The 22,770-nt window shown below is 38.1% G+C and overlaps 1 protein-coding gene across 2 annotated transcripts in view; it reads left to right on the top strand.

Moving 5' to 3' along the window:
- The window catches only part of SOBP (sine oculis binding protein homolog), a 162,307-nt gene that overhangs the window by 4,721 nt on the left and 134,816 nt on the right, over positions 1-22,770 (top strand). For both annotated transcript variants that reach the window (XM_074333361.2, XM_019735036.3), the window contains exons 2-3: positions 8,951-9,089; positions 14,678-14,863. In XM_074333361.2, the coding sequence (XP_074189462.1) occupies positions 8,951-9,089; positions 14,678-14,863 (325 nt within the window). The remainder of the gene's footprint in view (positions 1-8,950; positions 9,090-14,677; positions 14,864-22,770) is intronic.

The raw sequence follows: 22,770 nt of genomic DNA, 5'->3' as shown, positions 1-22,770 counted from the left end.
TAAGTAATCTGTGCCTAAAATTATACTTCAGTCTTGATGCCTACAGTTAGATTCAGGCACATCTGTTAAAGTTTAGTAGTAAACACACCACAAGATTTTCTAGTTTGGTTTCTGATAGTCTCCATTTGGCGTTAAAAATGACCTGTGTCAATTGCATAGACAATAAAACAAGTTGCAGGGCTGAGCTGGTGAGTGCAGTGAGATAAATAGCTGGCTTAAAAAAGAGATCAGCGTATGGATTAGAAAAGCCAGGATGTTGAAGGTTGAAATCAGCTCATTACTAAAACAGACATATTTTAAGTTTTGGGGCTGAAACTCCATCTTGGTGTCAGACACGGTGAGTCTCAGGAACCTAGAAAGTGGGCTTAGGACCAGATTTCACTGTGGCATTCACAAATTATGTCAGACCTTTCCAGCTGAGCAGTGGCTTCAGGTGTGCCACGTGGCAGGGCTGGGGACAAATGTCAGTTGAGACATGGCCCTTACCCCTTGGGAGCTGGTACAGGATGTGTCTGAGCTGCCCAGCCTTAGTCCTACTTAAGACTCCAGGCTAAATCCCGAAGAGATGGTCCTGGAAGGGCACTGAGAGCTATGAATTCTGCTTTGTTCAAACTGGAGGTTTTCTGAAAAGAGTCTCTTTTTCTCCATCTGTGAACCTGTGAGTATGATGTGTGGTAGAGTGAGATTCTCTAAGCCGTATACAACTTGCAGGTTCCAGAGACGAGGAAATGGAAAGGAACCACTCCACTTCCTCCCGAATCTGAAATAAACATTTGAACTAGAAGAAAATGAGTCTGACAGACTCATTCCCTTCTGCGTTTCCTGCCTCTGTGCTTGCCAAGCACTGCTCTGAGAAGCCAAGCCCTACTCTCCTTGTGTGAAAGACAGACTCATAGAAACCAAGAGGCAACAAAGTTTTTAAAGCAAAGTCAAAACCAGGGCCTCAAAATGTATAAATATCAGTGAGTGCAAGTGACTGTCTGAAAAAGTAGGGTTCCAGGGAAATGTAATGTCTTGTTAGGGTGACCAGACTTTTTGTACCTTCTAAGGAAGTGTCCTTTTTTATTAAGAGTCTTTATATACTTCTTCTTTTAAAAAAAATATTAGAAGTAGTAGACGGTGGATTATTTAAAAATCTCTGAAGTCGGAAACTTCCTCTTATGGGATGGGAAATCAGCCACCCTTGCACTCTCAAGCTAATAAGATTATAGAGTATTTTCCTAAAAGAGAAGGGATATTACAGGATAGAATTAGAAAAAAATACTTTGTTTTTTTGAAACACATATACAGACAGGAAAGCACGGGGTGAGAGATTTGCTGAATGTATGCTTTAGGATCTGCAGACTGATGAGTGTTGAGACCTCTGTATAACCAAAGGGCTCTGGAACTTTGTCCTGTTTTAGAGCCAGTGGCTTTGGCATGGACAGGAAAACAATGTAACAAGTCTTGGCGATTTTTAGGGCAGTTCTGCAGCTGTGATAGGATACAGCTGCACACAGCTGCACACCTGCCATGCCCGCCACAGTGTTAGCTTGAGGGCTGGTATCCACAATTTCACAGCATTTGTTTGACCTTTTTAGGATATTTGATGTCCTGGCTACAGATTAAAATGTGGGAACATAAATGTCTGCCTTGTGTGAAAACAAGGCAATAAAACAACATAGATTTTATACGTAGAAGCACATAATTTTGGTTTCGTATGCCAATTATACCGCCATCTCATTCAGAATATATCAAAAGGAGAATAAGACTTTCTCCTCAGTCCTGCTCCAGGCCGGGGTTGGATTTTCGTGTTATAATGTGTCCTCTGCCCTTAGAATTGCATTATAATCATTGTGTTGTAGCTGAGCACAGTGCTGTAAAATGACCCAAATGGAGCGCAGTGACCATCTTCAAAGGATTTCAAGTTAAAAAGCTGTAGTTCAGGTAAAAACAGCAGGGCTCAATGGGTAAAGTCTGCACCAGGCATGTGAATCTGGCCGCTCTTATTATTTCATGCATGAGGCGGACCCTGTCATGGGTCACCTGTGGCGAGTGGCTGCTCCTCAGGATACCATTTGATCCAGTGGGGTCTTGAATGTGGAAATGCTTTGTAATCTGTAAAGGGTCCTTCCAATATTTCTTTTGCACTATTTAAATTTTACCTTTAACCTTCTTGGCAGAAGCATACAATAAAACCCATCCACTGGGTCAGTGTTAAGAGAGATAATTTAGACTCAGCACTAGGCCGGACCTAGGGATAGAGCTAGAAACTGCCTTCTAATCAAGTTCAGTGCCTACTTTCTACAAAAGAAACTGCCTCTTTGCAGTTCCTTCCCTCACCTCCTTTATAACATCTCAATTAATGAACGACTCCGTGATACTTAATAGAAATCTACCTGAGAACTTAGAGCACTTGGAGGTGAAAAGGGAGATAAAATATTTTCCATAGATAACCATCATTCTATTATTCATAACCTTAACTAGAAGAGGTAATAGCGTTTTTTCCCCCTGCCTTGGTAAACTGTTCAGGATTGGTGGTTTCCTTTTCCTTTGAAAGTGTTTCTCATATGCTCCCCTTTCTTGGATAATGGGTGTCAGAAGTAATGTAACTGACCGGTCCTCTTTAATGTCATTATGACTGTGAATATGGGTGACATAGTTCTCTGTGAGAAGAGTCTGTGTTAATTTTTGTTTAAAACTATATTTTTTATGAAAATAACATATGGACATGACAGAAATAGTAGAATAAGTAATGCAAATCAGCAAAAAGAAAAACAAAGCCTATAATTTCCCCACCCAGACACATTACTGTCAACATTTTGATGTACATCTTTTCATGCCCTTTTCTACGTAGGATTTTAAGAGAGAAAAAAAATGATGTGTAATCTAATTCTATAAAAATAAAGTATTTAAAAAAATAAAAAAACAAAAGAGGTCTTATAGTGTACTAACCTTCCTTTTAAAACGTAATATATTGTTAATAGCTTTTATGGCACTAAACTTATTTACAGCATATATTTTAATGGCAAAATGATATTCCATGTTAGTCATTCCATAATTAAGCTATAATTTCTTTAACCAATTTTATTGTTTGGCATATAGTTTGCTTCTAAGAAAACAACAGCGAGATCAATGTTCCTGAACATGCATATTTTTGTACTTACTTCCTTCTAATAGTTTCTATGATGCCTAGAAATAATAGTGCTGAGTCAAGGGGTATGTACATTGTTAAGGCTTTTAATACATAGCGTCAAATTACCTTTTCTAAAAGTTATATCAGTTTAAATTCCCAATATTATGAGAGTGCTCATTAACACTGGATGTTAGAATTTTTCAATGTGCACATGTTTATTTTTTAGAATCAGTTTTCCTGAACTTTGATTATTTCTCTGTATTTATACTTTAAAAAAAATATTTGTGAACGTATTCAAATGGGTTAGCACATTTCTTGAGCACACTCTAAGTGCTAGGCATTGTGCTAGGTGAGGCATAAAATGAAAGAAAAGATTTCTGCCCTCAAGTAACTTACAGTATATTTGGAGTAGATGACACATTTTGCTAGAACTGGGATTTGGAGTGAAAATGGGAATTACGTTTTGTGGGGAGAAGGAGGACATGGCTTTTCCCTCATTTCAATGAATGATTGGGAGCTCTTTGAAAACTTTCTGCTCTCTTGGGTAGGATACAAAGTTGAAAAAACATTGACATTCAATTATGCAAGGCCTGGGATGAAAGAAATCAGTGATATCTATCTGTATTTTAAAATCTGTTGTTGTTTTCAAAATAAAATCAGTAGTCCTTTTGGAAGACCTGAAGTACTTGTGTTTCAGAAATATTTTGAGAATCGATAATAATTGCTGTTTTCAAAGCGCCTTGATGCCAACTCTGTTATTTACCAGGTAAAATGTTCAATTAAAAATCCTTTAGATTCGAACCTTGACATTTGTACAGTACTTGCAGTTGAATAAGGACAGTGTCTAATGAATGTTCTGGGAATTAAGTTCTAATAAAATTAAAATTTGCCAAAATAGAAAGAACTCAGAGGAGTGGGGAAATAGTAAAAATTTCCTGCCTTTCCACCATCTTCCTGTGACTTTCTTTCTTTCTTTTTTTTTTTTTTAATTCTAGGAAGAGATCAGGCTTTCTAACAAAATGTTAAGAATTGTCTTCTTTCCTTAGTAGTCCTAGAGGTGAGAGAGGGCAATTGGAAAGGGTGAGGAAGAGGTATGGTGGTAAAGTATTAGAAGTACAAAGCAATTAGAGTCAGATGTGATGTCAAAAAATTGTCAAATTAGAAGATTCAATTTTAATTGTAAATTTTGAGCACCCCCATTTCAACAATACAAATAATTAAGGAGAGTAGGACCCAATGATCAAATTCAAAAGCAAGCAAAGGTTTGACATAGGTAGATATGCCCTCGTTGGAAAGTTCTTTATATGTGATATTGACAGCTTATGGTATGATTTTCTTGCCACTTTTTGATTCGTCCAAGGAGTTAACTTCTTTGGAATTGCCGAAACATTGGACCTTACAGAATTTATAATACAAAGTGGCCTGGTATAAGAATCAGAAGATCTGTATTTTCGTTCGGACTTTACTGGGTGATCTCGAATGCCTATCATTTACCTTCTGGATGCTCTAATTTCTGTTGTAAAACGAGGATGTTACATAGGTTCACCAAAAGTTTATTGTGGAAATCAAATACCTAATTCATAGGATTATTGAAAGGAACAAGAGAGTTAAAGGATGTGGAAACACTGTAAAGTGCTATAAGAGTGTTAGACATTATCATTATAATTATAGTGACCTATTTTCCAAACCCAAATTGGACCAAATGGTATGAGAGAGGATTTTTGTGCCACTTCCAAGGGCGCAAGGCAGCCTACAAAATGTGATTCGGATGCCAGAATATTAAAATTTCTGGCACGTTTTTATAGTTTATGGGAGTAATGATGAAATATTTGAAATAGTGGCTGTTTAGTAAAATTTATGATGTGTGATCACTATAATTATGATATTTCTTTGCAAAAGGTATTTTATTTCTCATATAAGTAGAAGTTCTTTGGTTTCACAGAATCTTACAGCTTGGAGGGACTTTAAAAGACTACTTCAGTTTCCTGTCCTAAATTTTCGGGACAAATTCCGGGGAGAAGCAACTTTTACAAGCTCCCTTAGTACAGTAGCTTGTCTTATTATCGAACATCCTTACCTCAGAATCTCTCTGCATTTTAGCTCTTACCACCTTTAGTTTTTTCACCTTAAAAAAAAAACAACAGCAAAAAACAAACATAACTTACAGAAGAAACTTATATAGGAAAGGGATACCTCTTTTATTTTTATTTAATTTTAATTTTATTTATTTTTAACAGGACTTTATTGGGGAAAAGTGTGTATTTCCAGGGCTTTATTGGGGGAACAGTGTGTTTTTTCCCAGGACCCATCGGCTCCAAGTCAAGTTGTTGTCCTTTCAATCTTAGTTGTGGAGGGCGCAGCTCAGCTCCAGGTCCAGTTGCCATTTTCAATCTAGTTGCGGGGGCACAGCCCACCATCCCTTGCGGGAGTCGAACTGGCAACCTTGTTGTTGAGCGCATGCACTCTTAACCAACTGAACCATCCGGTTGCCCGGAAGCTCAGCAGCAGCTCCTTGTCTTCACTCTAGTTGTGGAGGGCGCAGCTCACTGGCCCATGTGGGAATCGAACCAGCAACACTGTTGCTCAGAGCTCCCACTCTAACCAACTGAGCTATCTGGCTGCCCAATAATTATTTTAATAGAAAACTTGTTTTTAAAGGATGACAATCCCAAAACAATGTTGAAAAAATATCTGGTTGAATTCTCTACCAGAAAGACTTAAAGCCCTTATGGGTCATAAACATTAAATTCATCTCTCCTAGAATATGTCATGTTTCTTGGATGATAACTGTAAAAAAATATTTCATTTCCTCTGGTTTAGCAGCATAACAACTCCATGTGATATCTAGCATCAAATTCTACCTAGAAATTAAAAAATTTAAATTATTCCTTGGGGTCTTTCGTTTCTTAATCCAGTAGTGTGTAAGTCAGAGGTAATATAATAGTCTGTTTCTTGTACTTAGCACTGTACGAAACTGTTGTTCGCTTTTTCTTTCTTTCATCTTGTTCCCCCTTCCATGAAAGGTTTGAGATTTATGGTTTGAGGCTTTAAAAACCATTTGTTTTCTACTTTTGCTGTCATATATCAAAACATTAAGGAGTTTATTTTATTTTCAATGACAAGGAAGGGAATGTTTTAGAGTTTATTTTCACTGACATTTATAGTAACTCAAAAATCATGGAATAGATCACATTCATATCAATTGTTCCATAAAGCATCTGAGTTTTCAGCACAAACCATAAACTAAGTGATGCAGTTAAGATGCCCAAATAATATGAATTTGGTGTTAATAATCCAGTTTTCAGTTTTTATCCAAATGTGTGAAACTTCTGGATTCCATCCCTGGGATTGGTTCTGAAGGGCTGAATGGATTTGCAGCCGGACTAAAACAAACAAATCTATATCCTTGGCTGCGAGGTTGCTCCATGAATTATGCATCTGTAGCCTTTGTCACTTCAGAGGTTAGACAGAACTGGAGAGAGAGGCGCCCAGACACAAATGGTCTAGAAAATTGGATATGGTGGCCAGAAGTTACTATGCAGAAGATTTTCTGTCTTGTTGGCACAGTTCTGTAAGAGACTGGGGAAGCAGTGCACAAACCAATAGGATGGCTTGAACTTGGCTTTTAACACTGTTGGAATTGGTTTTTTGACGCTCAGTGTTATCCTTATCCTTGGAGATTTCTGCTGCCAGACCACTGATGGAGGACCTTGATTTGTGTGCTTAGGGACTGTCATTCTCCAGTGCAGGAACTCAGCTCAATGAAAGAAATTGGGTGTTAGGGGAGACTGATGCCTCATTAAAGGGATCTCTTTTGATTGAGTAGAGCAGCATTTACCTGAGTCCTCCTCAGTGGTATTCTAGGAGTGGAGTTTATTATACATATCAATCATATCATCTTTGTGCATTCATGAAAAGAATGTCTATTTAATGTGGACATGACCAGCTATCAGAGAGAATAAATGCCTCACTAAAGCTTGAAATGGCTGACTGTTGGCCTTGTGGATGGTAACATTGAATCAATCTGGCTAGATTTTTTTTTTTTTTTTAAATTGCTTGTGCACTATAACCTCACAGATAGACCCAGATAGAGCTCTAAGCTGAAGTGGGTACTAAAGCAAAAAATCTAGCATCTTTTGGTGGTTTGAAATGCCAGGTTTGTTTTTGTGGAGTCAATAGTGTAATATCTTTTTTTTTTTTTTTTTTAAATGCAACCCCTGCTGAAATCTAAAGTGAAATTTAAGAGAACATGGAATTCACACGTTAAGGCTGTGAGCACTCTGGTTTAACCTCGGTGCTTTGTTTCATGTATATAAATTATACATCTCAGTGTAATTCAGAAATGACAGCTTCTAGGGAGAATGAGAAAAGATTCGTTCAGCCACAGAGAAGGTTAGAATATATAGTTTTTCTAGTTCAGTCCAAGAGGCTCAGGCTGCCTTGCCAGATAGAAATGCTTTCAAAAATTCATTCAACAAACATTTATTAAGCTCTTATTCTGTACTGTGGGTCCCTTCTTTTTACTTAAAATTTTTTTCCCAGCTTTATTGAGACATAATTGACATAACATTGTGTAAGTTTAAGGTGTACAATGTGTTGATTTGATGCATTAATAGATTGAAAACTTAATACCGTAGCGTTAGCTCTACTATCTCTACTCCATCATATAGTTACCATTCTTTTGTGCGTGGTGAAAACATGTAAGATCTACTTTCTTAGCAACATTCAAGTATGTGATACAGTATTATTAGCTATAATCACCATGCTGTACATTAGGTCCTCATACTTGTTAATCTTGTAACTGGAAGTTTGTACCCTTTGACCAATGTCTCTCCGTTTCCCCATCCCTCTAATCCTTGGTAACCACCACTCTTCTCTCTGTTTCTCAGAGAGAGATGCTTTAAGGCAAGGCACACACATACATTAAGATCATTAACAAACATAGTCTCACATCTTGCTTCCAGATCTAGCAGTTGATAAGTTCATAAAAAATAGTCACCTGATATTAAGGCTTTAAATCCGTCCAACTATATCCATTATTTTCACACTTTGATACCTATCGTAACAACAATACCTTACATTTATCTATTGATTTATAGTTCATAAAGTGTTTTCATACCTTATCCAAAATTGGGGCTGGCTAGTAACCTTAATGTTATTTGGTACTTTTATGTTACATAACAGAAGGCAATCACAGTGACCTTCGATTTCATGGAGAAAGAACCTGTCACTAATGAAATTTGTAAAGCAGATTATTCATTGATTTTTAAAGAATACTCTTCCAAAAAGGAAAATAAAAAAGGGAGACTCTTGTAGCCTATTCAGCTTTCTGTGTGATAGTAGTTGACAATTAAATAATTTCCTTGCTGAGATTTTGCTTTATCTGAGATAAGAGTCATGTTAAGAAACATCTGAATCAGAAAGCAGTTCTAATTTAAATTAATCTGAGCCACAAAAAAGGTCAATTGTTTTCATTTTCAAAATCTTTTCTTAGCTGTTTTTGTGCATTACTTTTCAATATTTTTATATTAGTGTGGGATAGACTTTGCAGAAGAATATGCTAAAATTGACTTTCTGTTCATAAGCAAAACTGAAAAATACCTTTTTTCTTATTATCTTTAAGTTGTAAAAGTCTGAAGGCCTGCCATGATTGGATGCATCATCCTGAGACTTAAATGTTTTACAATTTTTGAACGTGATTTGAAAAACGAACAGGACTCTAGGGGAGATGGGCTGGGCTGTCAGTAAATGGGTAATGCAAACACAATTCGATTTATGCATTTTTTAAAAATAGTTATTGATTATATAAATAAGTAGCCTATGGTTCTCTTTCAGAACTTTGCAGAAAACACCATGAATGAACTCCTTGGCTGGTATGGCTATGATAAGGTTGAATTGAAAGATGGTGAAGATATTGAATTCAGAAGCTACCCTACAGATGGAGAGAGCCGGCAGCACATTTCTGTTCTCAAAGGTAATGACATTTAACATCCCTTTGTTCATACCAAGAAGGATTAACTATCTCAACCTGGCAGAATTGAGTTGCTTTGGGACTCGTTTTGTTGATTATGCCAAGGGTTGATTTACATGTACATCCCCAGTAGTGCTTTCCTATAAGCAGAATTCCACAGAATATCAGAACACAACATAAAACAAAAATAGACACACTTAATCTCCTTCCAGCAATGGGAGAACTACCTACATAGACAAGGGCTAGGGACCTCCAGTGCTATAGTCCTGCCCACAAATTTGTAGAAAGGGATAATGTTTACTAACTTATTCTCTTGTTTCCTGAGCCCTTTGATATGTCAGCTGTTGGGGACTGGTACTTTCTGTTACGTGAAATGTTAGGTTTAGATTTTCAGAGTGCAAGAGAGAATGGTGGTTACTTTGGCAATTCTCCCTCCCCCTTTTTTTGGTGGGAATTCTAAAGGAAAGCCCTCTTTCCTCCTTTTTTTAAAAAATATTTTTATTAAAATATAGCTAACATACAACATTATATTAGTTTCAGGCATATAGCATAGTTATTCAACTTTTATATGCCTAAAGAATTGATCACCATAAGCCCAGCAACCATCTGACACTGTACCACGCTATCACAGTATTATTGACTATATTCCCTATGCTGTACGTTACATCCCCATGACTTATTGTTTTATACCTGGAGATTTGAATCTCTCATCCTCTTATTCCACTTCACCTTTTCCCTTACTTTTAAACTTTTCAATTACAGTTGACATTCAATATTATTTTTATATTAATTTCATGTGTACAGCATAATGGTTAGACATTTATATAATTTAAGAAGTGATCCTACTGACTAGTCTAGTACCCACCTGGCACTATATATAGTTATTACCATGTATTGACTATATTCCCTATGGGGTACTTTACATCCCCATGACTATTTTGTAACTAGTATCAGTTTGTACTTCTTACTCCCTTCTCCTTTTTCACTCATCCCCAACCCCCTCCCATCTGGCAACCATCAAAATGTTCTCTCTGAGTTTGTTTATGTTTTGTTTGTTTATTTTGTTCTTTAAATTCCACATATAAGCAAAATCTCATTGCATTTGTCTTTCTCTGTCTGATATACTGCACTCAGCACAATTCCCTCCAGGTCCATCTATGTTGCCGCAGATGGCAAGAACCCATTCCCTTCCCTGGCTGAGCAATATTTCATTGTATATATGTACTACCTCTTTATGCATTCTTCCATTGACAGACACCAGGATGCCTCCACATCTTGGCCATTGTAAACAATGCTGCAATGAACATATGGAAGCACACGTCCCCTTGAAGTAACATTTTGGGTTTCTTCGGATAAATATCCTGAAGTGGGATTGCTGGTCCTTCTTTGTCCCTTCTTATTGCCTTTGTTTTAAAGTCTATTTTTTCTTGTATAAGTATTGCTATCCCAGCTTTTTTTATTTTTTCATTTCCATTTTCATGAAATATCTTTTCCCATCCCTTTATTTTCAGTCTGTGTGTGTATTTCAATTTGAAGGGAGTCTCTTGTAGGCAGCATATGTAAGGGTCTTGTTTACTTATCCATTTAGCCCTCCTGTCTTTTGAGCAGAGCACTTAATCCATTTACATTGAAAGTAATTTTTGACAGATATGTAGGTATTGCCATTTTATTAATCATAATTTTGATTCCCCCCCGCCCCCCACATCTTAAAGAAATTCCTCTAACGATACTGGTTTGGTAGTGATGAACTCCTTTAGCTTTATCTTGTCTGGGAAGTTTTTTATCTGTCCTTCAATTCTAAGTGATAGCTTTGCTGGGTAGAGTAATCTTGGTTGTAGGTCCTTGCTTTTCATCACGTTGAATATTTTGTGCCATTCCCTTCTGGGTTGCAAAGTTTCTGTTGAGAAATCAGCTAACAATCTTATGGGAGCTCCCTTATAAGTTACTAGTTGCCTTCTCTTGTTGCTTTTAGGATTCTGTCTTTGTCTTTAATCTTTGGTATTTTAATTATGATGTGTCTTGGTGTGGGCCTGTTTGGATTCATCTTGTTTGGGACTCTCTGGGTTTCCTGGACTTGTTTATTTCCTTCACAAGGTTAGGACAGTTTTCAGTCATTATTTCTTCAAATGGGTTCTCAATCCCTTGCTTTCTCTCTTCTCCTTCTGGTGCCCCTATGATGTAAATGTTGTTATGCTTCATGTTGTCCCAGAGGTCTCTTAAACTATCCTCATTGTTTTGGATTCTTTTTTCTTTTTACTGTTCCAGTTAGGTGTTTTCTGCTACTTAGTCTTCCAAATCATTGATTCGATCCTCTGCTTCATCTAGTCTGCTGGTGATTTCTCCTAGTCATTTCAATTATTATATTTTTCACTTCTGACTGCTTCTGTTTTATAGTTCATATGTCCTTTTTTATGCTTGCCATCTCTTTGTTGAAGTTCTCACCAAATTCCTTGAGCATCATTACAACCATTGTTTTGAACTCTGTATCTGGTAGGTTACTTGCTTTCATTTCGTTTAGTTCTTTTTCTGGAGTTTCCTCCTGTTCTTTCATTTGGGATGTATTTCTTTGTTTCTTCATTTTGGCTGCCTCTCTGTTTGTTTCTATGTACTAGGTAGATCTGCTTTGTCTCCCAGTCTTGGCCGGGTGGCCTTATGTAGTAGGTGTCCTGTGGGGCCCAGTGACACAGTCTCCATGGTCACCTGAGCCAGGTTCTCCAGGAGTGTCCCTTGTGTGGATTGTGTGTGCCATCCTGTTATAGTTGAGCCTTGGTTGCTATTGGCATATCAGTGGGTAGGATTGACCATCATGCTGACTGACTGGGGTTTGGCCATGTCCACAGCTTATAGGCTGCTGTATGGGGGGTTTACCCCCTGAGTGGGATTTGCCCCAGCAGACTCTGGTGCCTGATGAGACCACCCTTTGGGTGTGTCACTTGTGGGGCTAATTGGGCAGTGCTCTTCTGTGGTTGGAAGCCAACCTCCAAGTATGTTGGTTCTGGGGCCTCTTGGAAGGGCCCCAGTGTAGGCCCAGGTCACCTGTTGCCTGTGACTGGCTGGGGACTACTTGGTAAGAGCTACAAAGTGGTCCACAGTTGTTTGCTGCTATTGCTAACCCTGGAGACATGTGGGAGAGGCCACACTGAGAACCAAGGACATTTGCCACCAGTACTGGGCGTAGGGTAGCTCCTCAAAAATGCCAGGACACCTGGAGGCCTGCTGTCACCTGCCAGCTCCCTTAAAGTTCAGCCTTTGATAGAGCCTTGTGTGGTATGCAAGTTGGCTGAGGCAGGGTCTCAGGGAGTTACTAGAGTGGGAAGAGTTGTGGTCACTAGGTTAATGTAGACTCTGGTTTGGTGCCAGTCCTGGAGCAACTCATCAAAAGTCTCAGAGCACACCAAGGCAGGTCACCACCCACCTAGGGTCTGTAAGATTCTGATAGTTATCCATAAAGTGCAGTTTGGGCGGGGCTGGCTGCTCTTGGAGAAAGTGCCTATGGCTTTGGAGGAGTTGGATGGTGTGTAGTCCCAGGGAGTCATCAGGGTGGAGCTTCGGAGCTCATCAGACCAATCAGATGCAGATTTGGCTGTAAGCTTGGTGAGGGAGGGCTCAACACAGGAAAGATCGTGCCTGCCTGTCGGCTGCATGGGAGGAAGACTCCTCACAGGGAAATTTTCTACTATCCTCCAGCCCTCTCCTGAAGCCACACAACTCAGTTTGCCCCTCCGTTTGTCTCCGACACATCCCCAAGTTACTGATTTTTTCCACTGCAGCCCAAGTTGAGTGCCTGGAGATGAGAGAGTCTGTGTGAGGGCCCTTTAAGAAGATGGCTGGGTTTTCAGTTGCCTTCCATCCCACCCAGATGGTCAGAATCCCCACTGCTTTTCAAAGCCAGATGTTGTGGGGGCTCCTCTTCCCTGCACCAGTAATCTGGGCTGGGGAGCCTGGTGTGGGGAGCTGGGGTTCCTTGCTTCTCTGGGCCGAATCTCTGCCACTGAGATATCCTTCCCCATCCTCGACCACTACATAGAAGTTTGGGGTTAGCCAGTTCCGTGTTTCTGCTCTTCCCACCTGTCTCAACATGGCTTCTTCTTTATATCTTTATATAAATACATATAAAAATTGTTCAGCCAGACTTCAGATGGTTCTCTGAGTTGATTGTTCTATAATTTAGTTGTAATTTTAATTCGTTCATGGAAGAAAGAAGGCACAATCTTTACGTCGCCATCTTGGATCTCCCCCTATTTCTGTTTTGTGTTTGAAGTTTTCACCCTTGTCCCATCCCCACAACCTTGGATATGGTGAGCAGAGGAGTAAGAAAGTATGGATGGTTGGATCCTATATTATTCTGTAAGAAGTTTTGTTAAAGCCCAGTTAAAGAGTGGAAATTAGAGGTTTGGCAGAGTTGAATGAACACTGATTCTACCAGTGGTAGCAGTGCCTGGTATCTCATAAGGGAAGCTTAGAATCATTGGTGGGTGTTAGTATGGATACTGAATTTGTGAACCTAAATTTGGAACATGAGTTTGTCTAAGAAAAGGAATATGTGAAGAAGCAACCCATTTGGGGAATTTTAATAAAATGTAGGTAAAACTAATTGTTATCATTGGAAGTTTGATCAGTATTTGCATTGCTTTCAAAATCTATTGGCATGAACAACCTGCTCATGCATTTTATTTCCAGTCTGTAAGAGAGTGCTTTTCCTTCTCATGTGCCAAGCCACAAAATATAAATGAGCTGTCCTGCAGGCATGTGGAATTGAACATACATGACAAATTTTATGTTAAGCTTGTTATGAAATTGTTCACATCATGTTATGGAGATGGTATCATCAATTTCACTGTAAATAAAAAATGCGAGTCCTGAGTTTATATTCTATAAACTAATAGCTTGTATAATACTTGGTTTAGGTAATAATCTTTGCCTCTGGGCATCATGAGTGCCAGGACATGGTACTAGAGGGAAAAAGTTTTCTGTGGTTGAGTTTTCTTTCCCCCCCAATGATTGACATACAAAGATAAAATTCACAAAGTTCATATCATTGTAAGTTTTCTATATTTTCATGCTTGTTAATTTTTAATAGATATTAATGGGTTAATTTAATGGGTCTACCCCATGAAACAACAGTTTTCTTCCTAATCATTTGTTTCTTTCTTATTGGTTTTGTTTGGATTATATTATGACGCAAGTTTAAAATACAGTGGGACCTAATTACAGTGCTGGTGGGGTGGGGCACTTTTTCAGCTTTCCCCTGGTAGCCACAGAGTGATGCGGGCTATATATCACTTTGCACATGGAAAAGGTTAATTGCCTCTCAGTTTTCTATGGGCTTTTATAGTGCTAAAAATTCACCCTTATGATACAATTGGGATGTTAGCTATCATAGTGGAGCAAATGATAAAGGAGCACATTAGACATTTATGGTTACAGGCCTGAAAAGGTCCAGGATGGTCTGTGGAGTTCTGGTAAAGTGTTTAAAGACTTATAAGGAAAAATTTGTGTTTTTACATAGCCATTTTACCTGAGAAAATGTAGTCAGAAGGAAAGTGAGTCCTTTTGTCAGATTAAGTGTGATTTTTTTTTTTCTTTTACAGAAAATTCTTTGCCAAAACCCAAATTACCTGAGGACAGTGTTATTTCACCATACAATATAAGCACAGGCTATTCAGGGCTTGCCACAGGAAATGGACTCAGTGACTCACCTGCAGGGTCCAAGGATCATGGCAATGTGCCCATTATTGTACCTTTAATTCCACCACCTTTCATAAAGCCACCAGCAGGTAAGTCACTACTGGCGTTTCCAACAATAACGATTCATAGAAAGTTGTTTTAACTAACATGACTAATTATTACGCTCAAGTCAATTTTGGAAAAGACTGCTTTAGAAACTTTGTAGATAAGAAATGTTAGTACACGTATTCTTTAAAGTAGTATTGCTATATTAAGCACATCCCCCAATCTACTGCTTAGACTATAAACTTTCAACTGACAATAAACTCTTTCTATCATTGGCTACAAAAAAAATTATTTTCCTTACCTGAAATCATCTGTTTTCTTTTTTTTTTAAATAAGGCTGAAATAATTTTAAAAAGTAGGGTATATACTGACTGGTTAGCAAGAAAAAAAGTCAGCACTGTTGAAGTGGGTGGTGGTGTCATGAGGGCCAGGTCACCTGGATTTTCTAAAGGAAGGGGCAGTTTTGTAAAGGGTGTGTGGCAGGCTGCTTCTTCAGTGTGCCTTCTTGTAAATCCACTTAAGAAACAACCTAGATTACCCACCTCTGCCAGAGAGTTCTTTCTAATTCCTGGAAAGCCCTCTTCGAAGCTTTAAACAATAAAAAAAAAAAAAAAAAAAAAAATTGAGATCTGAATTTCACTTATATGAAAATGTAATCAGTTTTTTTATATTTCCAGAAAAGTAGATGGCAGTATACTGAGCTTGATGGCAGTGGGCTGAGCATGATGTGATACTGCAGGCTAGGTTCCTGATATGCTCTACACAGAGAAAGAAGTTCAAGCATATTGTTACCAGGGTTGCTGTAAAATGGTGGAATTATGCTAGAATGCTTAATTGCTACACTGGTTATTTTTCTGTATATTGAATTGAAGAATGGTAAATACTGAATTTCGATAACAGTTCATGTTATAACCCACTAAAATTAATGACTGCATTTTTTTTTTTTTTTTTTTTTTTTTTTAGGGAAGGTAGGTGTTTGGTTATGTTTCTATAAACAGTGAAGATGTTTGTAGGTATAAATTTGGACTTACGTTATAGTAATATTTACACCATATTCTAAGTGTTACTAACATTTCCTTCATGGCATGGGCACATTCTCTTGTTTGACCTACTACATTTTAGCAGTAAAAGTGTCCTTTCATACTGAGGTCCTCAGCTAAAATCCATTTACCCGTTCAGAATCACTTATAATTGTGTTTGTCAACTAATTACTAACATAATTTGTGTATCATGTAAAGTTTGCCTTTTTTATAGCCCACTCTCCTTTGTTTGATTGTTTTGTGATGCAGAGGGGCCCAAATTTATCTCCCAAGGGCCAAAGACCTATTTTGGATAGGTCAACTGGAGAGAAGAGGGGTGACTAATTTTGTAAATGTAGGGTTCATGTTTGAATGTGTGCCCAATGGATTAGGTGAGTGGTGTTGATGATAAGTGTATCATTGAGGCAGTGTGACTAAGTGAAAAGAACACAGCCTTCAGATTCAGACAGCTTGGGCTCACATCTAAGCTTTATCACTTACCAGCTCTGTGAATGTGGACAAATTACATAAGCTGTCTTCTCAGTTTCCCTGTCTGTAAAATGGAGATCACAGTTCTACCACAGGAGATTCTTGTGTCTATGAGATGAGAAAATATATGTAAAGCTGCCTAGCACGGTGCCTGCCTTACAAAAGCCATTCCGTAAACATCATATCTCTTTTTCTTTTTTTCAGTCCTTGGTCTGCCCTAGAGTTGGGCACATAATTTGTGCATAAAAAGGTGTGCATCCAAATGCAAATTCCCCTCTAAGATTTATTTGAGCAAAGCAAACAGCTTTAGAAATTAGCATAGCTGAGGCTACCATGTGTTTGGCATGCCAAAAAACCTGCCCTGGAGTTTCCTGCTGAGCCAGCCACGTGGAATTCAAGCACACAGCTCCTATTTAATTCTAATTCCACATCAGATCAGGAAATAAATATGCAAAGGGATAGAGGCCAAAAATTGAGCCTTGGAAGTCTTAGACGTAGGAACTCTGAGGAATTAGAAGCCAGAGTAACCGAACACCTGTGGTTTTATGCTGTCTTCCGTGCAACTCCAAGGCACTCATCTGTTCAAAACAAAATGTAGGGAAGGACGCGTTTAATTTTCGGTATCTGCCCTTAACCTTTACTTGACCCTACTCCAGGGTTCTATATGACAAGACAAAAATACTGTGTTTTCAAGGAGCTTACTCTATTAGTCCAGAATTTAACAGGCAGGAATTTACAGGAGGGATGAATTTTGAGTTAGTCACATTATCTAGTTCAGGGATCAGCACATTTTCTGTAAAGGTCCAGATAGTATTTTAAGCTTTGGGGCTATACTGTGTCTATCACAACGGCTGAACTCTGCTGTGGTAGCAGGAAAATAGCCACAGGCAATACACAAACAAATAGGCATGGTTGTGTCCCAATAAAACTTTATTTACAAATAAGGCAGTGAGCAGGATTTGGCCCAGGGACCATAGCTTGTTGACCCTTGCATTAGGGTAAGATTGGCAAAAGTCTCACGATAACTGGAAGGTGAATAGGGTTCCTAAAAGTCAGGCTGTGAGCTTTGCCAAGGTGCTCTGTGGAATATCCTACGGGACAGTAACAAGGACAGGAAAATAGTGGGGCTTTCAGGGTATGTGCTGAGCTCTGGCACATAGTTGGCGCTCCCCCTCCCAAGTGTTGAATAAATGAATGAATGACCGCTCTTCAAATTCCTATTGCACATGCATAAGACAGTACAGGCTACTTCGTTGTACACTGAGAAAATGCTAGTATCTCGTCTGAATTAAGTCCCACCCTTTCTGACCATAGCCTTCCAGACAGTGATGTGAGTAATTATCCATGGATAAGTAAAGTCCATAAATTACCAAAAACTTCTGTCTAGTGAACCATTTCAATTCTTCCTTTGGCTAAAACTTTTCCCAGAGTTGTTATTCAAGGTACTAGAGTTGAGACACACTCGCTGTCAATTTTCTAGCCGTATATAGGTTAACATGGCATTGCTGAGGGGGACTAATATGTGGTGGAATGGCTAGAAGCAAGAGGCCCCTCAGTAATCAGTCCCTGAATAATTTAGAGTTGACTGTATCAGGCACATGTCCACCTCTCAGGACAGGGAAGATGAAGATCCTCTGTATGCTTTGGATTCCTGGAAAAAAATAACTATTAATATTAGTGTTCAAATTATTGTTGTACTGTAAACTGGCTCTGTGGAAATGTTCATCATACCTAGGTTTGTATTAAATCCTCTACAGTTTGTGAAACTTATTCGCACTCATTATTTTATTTAGTTTGATCTTTACAATAACCCTGGGAAATAGCATGTTATATTATTAAATAAAGAACAGAAGCTCAAATACTGGTAGGTTAAAATGGCTTTCTCAAGGTCATGTGGTTTCTAAGTACTGGAGCCAAGACAAGTACTAAGGTCTTCTGACTCCTAATCCAATTTTCTTTTTAATAGAAAGTTGTATTTTCAGCATATTTGCACAAAACTTCCCTAGGCTGTGTCAGAATAAGAGTACTTATTAATCTGCTACTCAGCATTCCCCAGGGACAAGGGATGCATCTTATTCCCGCAAAAGGCTATTTTTTAAAGTCCGCATCTTTTGGGAGACTTGATGAGTTTTTTTAATCCTGGCATTCTGTGGTTCTATGAACTGAGATGACGTTGTAGGGGTGAGACCCCAGTTTGGTTTGAAAGTGATTGCCCTCATGAGGCAAGCTGCTTCTTCTCCGAGGTACCACAGGACTCTATCGTCAGGCGCTGGGTTCAGAGTGAGTTTCATGAGCTCAGGCAGGCTCACCACTGGATCCCATCCACATTTGGCGGGCAGTGGGCCCGGTAGAATACTCGTGATTGGGAACGTGGTGATACCACACTCTCTGGGATTTCCACGTTCCTTTTGCACAGCTGCATACAGAAGTGTGGGTGTAGCTGACTTCTGAGCCTGGGGAACTGCGTTTCTGTTCCTGCCCCACTTTTCTTCAGAGAATGAAAACTCCCTGTGCTTTGGTGATTACCACAGCATTGACCGTCCTTTGGCTGCACATGTTTGCATCCGATTTCATCCGATTTCCAAAGCTAAGCTGCCCTTCCCCCATCAGAGACAGAATTTGGCCCTTCGTGTAGGATTTGTGACATCACAGTTGTTACTATGGTAATAGACTTGTTATAAACACAGGATAATAGCCCTGATTTTGCTTTTTATTTTTTTTTCTCTCTAAGCAGTGGAGGGAATCACCATGATCCTTACATAAGAAACACAGACTTTTCTGCAGACTCTAGGAGGTGGACAGAATAATGCTTTGCCATACAGAGCAGCCATTTAAAAAGCCCAAAACACTGTTGAGGAATAATGTTAGAAAATAATTGAAAGTATTGATTGACCCTTTTTATGCAAAGATTCCTTTATTCTTTTAGTCTGAACAATATGAAAACCTCTTTCTTTGCTAATTTAAAAAATTACAGCGTGCGTATAGTCTGAAGTTGCAGAATGTATATTAGCAAGAGTTTTGAAGGATAACTCAGGTTAATTATATTGTAACCTTGCTGTAATTCTTCTCATATTAGAGATTTTAATATGAGTTCAACCCTTTGGGACTTCATTCAAAGAGGGTTGTGCTAGTAAGGACTTTTGGCATGGAATATAAGAATTGTGCTATAGTGAGTCTCCATCAAAATACTAGACCTGCCCTATTCCCCTGTAAGTTTGCCTATTGTAGTAAAGGCATTCAAAATGGATTTTAAATACACTTTTTAAAAACAAAGACTATTTATTGGTCTTTACTGCTTTACAAGCGCAATAGCACTAGTCTCCATTGATTGGACATGTGTCCTCTGCAGTGGTTGGACAGGTTTGGGTTTCCCCACCTTGTCTACCTCTGGTCAAAGAAACCTGTTGGGACTGGAACCAGGATTTTCATATCCCAGTCTCAGACTGGCCTCATAACAACATTTTGCTCCCAAGGATGTTTTAAAACTCCGTAAAACTACTAGTGTAATTATTTTTGTTCACAAGGAAAAGATGAAATGCAGCAACTTTTTTGGTGAAAGTTTCACTGAGCTCTGCTGCAGAAAACACTGTGTATCTAGGAAACAACATTTTAGATCTGAGTCTTTTGACAGGTTTTCCCAGAGGCTTACAACTTGCCTCTTACAAGTCCAGAATCCTTCTAAATCCCTGAATACTTAAAAATGAAATGAAATGTGAAAAAAGGAGGGAATATATTTCTCTGGATGCATTTAGATGGCAGTTTTGTATAAAATGTCGTTTACCTCAGATGGTAAGTGATCTCATTCCCCACCAGGTTCCCATGTGTGAGGTGAAGGGTAGGGTCCATCCATACGGTACACGCAGCTTTGTGTGGAAGGAGATGAGATTAAGCTCCTAAAACCAGCTTGATTTCCTGTGCACAGGAGAGTCTTGCCTTTCTTTGAAAGCAATGACCATTTCCTGTCTTCCAGGATGGTTTGCTTTCAGTGAGCTTTCCAAATCTGTGTTCAGTCATAGTCATGGAAATATGATATATTTTTTCAGGCAAATCTTGAAACTCTTTAGGGGTTATAAGAACTGGGCTCTAAGGACCCATTAGCTTAACTGAGAATGTGGAAACATTCACATGATCTGCTAAGCTCTATGCATATAGCTGAGTAGCCCACAGTTAATAAGCATGTTACTTTTTGGCTCTTACAATTCTTACATGGAGTTGTACTTGCAGGGAAGTGGGAATCAGAATGTGGTTTGCATTATGATCATTATTTATTTTATCTGTTATTCAATATTCTTGGGGCTTGCATATGAATGATGTATTCCAAATAACCATTGAGAAAACAGGATTTAATCAAAATTGCTTTGCCTCTTATTTATATGTCCAACTTTTAAAATATGATCATTAAATAAAATTACCTAGATTTAATGGGATTTGGATGACTTACTATTTATGTAGCAGATATATTTCTCAAAAAAGAAGAGATTCACCGAACCCTCAGATTTGGAGAGTTCTCCAAATCACTTAGGACAAAAAACAGGAGCTTATGGTGAATGGCAGGATAGGAGTAGTTAATAATTGTAATGATATAATCTCATCATAGCTAATATTTTTCGAGCACTTATTACGGGCCTGGCATTGTGCTAGTAGATTATCTCATTTACTTTTCACAAAAACTTTGTGTAGATTCTATTATTAACCTTGTTTTACATATGAGGAAACTGAGACCAAGAAAAGCTAAGCAACTTTCCTGAGGTGACACAGGTAATAAGTGGCAGAGCTGATATTTGAACCTAGGCATGATGTCTCCTTAACCTATATTCATAACCACTGGATTATCCCCAACACTATGTCAGTCTTTCAGTCACTTATGTATTTACTGAATGTTTTTCACATTGTACTAGATAATACAAATACATACATATAGATACATGTACATATGTGTCGTTATCCCTGACTACCAAGAACTTAGTGTAGTTGGAATATAATCAAAACATCATTCTAGTTTGACTTTGGAAAGTATGATATAATTTTAGCAGCATTTGGAGGGTGCATGGTTGGAGCAGAAGGGTAGTTAAAGTGGAGTAGCAGAAAGTCTAGGCAGATAATCAAGAACTGCTATATTTGTACGGTTGTGGAAAAATGGCATCTGAAATATAATGTAGGTTAGAAGATAGTCGTTTAAAATTCAAAATGATTAAAAAAGGCACAAAATGAAGTCTGAAAATGTTATTTACTATGATATGGGTCCTGTTTTATCTTTCTTTATATACTCGAAGGATATTTAAAAAAGTATAAGCCAAATTTCAGTATATTCGATCATTCTTAATGCCAAACGGAATGTGTAGTTTTTATGGTAACACGATGTGGTGGAAAGACTACCACAGCAAGAAGCAGGAAACCTGGGTTGTTAATGTCAGCTCTGCCATTTTTTGGCTGTATAATTTTGGATAAGTCACTCAGCCTCTCTGAGCCTCAGTTTCTTTGTTTGAAAAATGATGTAGCTAGTTTAGGTAATCTGTAATTTCCCTACATTTATAAAGTCCTAATTTTGTGACTTGTATAGTGAATTGCCCACCTGATTTTATGATTTGAAAGGGTCTATTTTAATATACCTTAATATATATTTGTTAACTGATTGAACATATTTAAAGCAAACTCACCTGTCTGTGTAGTTACAGCAGCCAAAAGTCTGATGGAAGATTTATGCTGCTTAGGACAATTTTCCATGATTGTTAATTTTCACTCTGGAAGAGTGAGTAACTTGAAATAATAGATTTAAAATTTATAAAAAGTGCTAAAAATATGAGTAAATAAAAGACTACATCACACATGTGTTATTAGACCAAATCATTTTGATGTTACACATAAGTAATGATCACTGGTAGTAATTCCCCGAATTTCTGCAAAAGAGAAGTCACGTTATGTCATTATGTTTAATTTAATTTACCAAAACAAGAAGAAGAGGAAATAGAAAACCTGAGTAGTCCTACATCTATTAAAGAAATTAAATATCTAAATGTTTTTTTTTTTTTACAAAGAACATTCTAGACCCAGATAGCTTCAGTGGTCAATTCTATTAAAGATCGAAGGAAAAACCAAACTTAGAGAAACTCTCTTAGAGAACAGGAAAATAAGAAACACTTTCCCTCAATATATGATCCCAGCATGACCTTGATCCCATCATATGACAGGGGAATTAGAAGTGAGGAAAATGATAATTTTATGTAACTGGGTTACATTAAAATGGAAAACTTCTATTCATCATGAACACTGATTCAGAAATTCTAAGCATAATCATAGCAAACCAAAGCCAGTGATATATACACCAAAGGATATTACATCATGACTGACTAGGATGTTTTTCTAGGAATGCAAGGTTGATTTAAAATGTAAAAATCAGTCAGTATAATTAACCATATTAACAAAATAAAAAAAACCTCATAGAA

Source organism: Rhinolophus sinicus, chromosome 2, assembly GCF_057876585.1.
Source record: "Rhinolophus sinicus isolate RSI-liver-muscle chromosome 2, RSI-T2T, whole genome shotgun sequence".
In the NCBI taxonomy this organism is placed as follows: Eukaryota; Metazoa; Chordata; class Mammalia; order Chiroptera; family Rhinolophidae; genus Rhinolophus; species Rhinolophus sinicus.
This window is presented reverse-complemented; position numbering and strand designations above follow the sequence as displayed.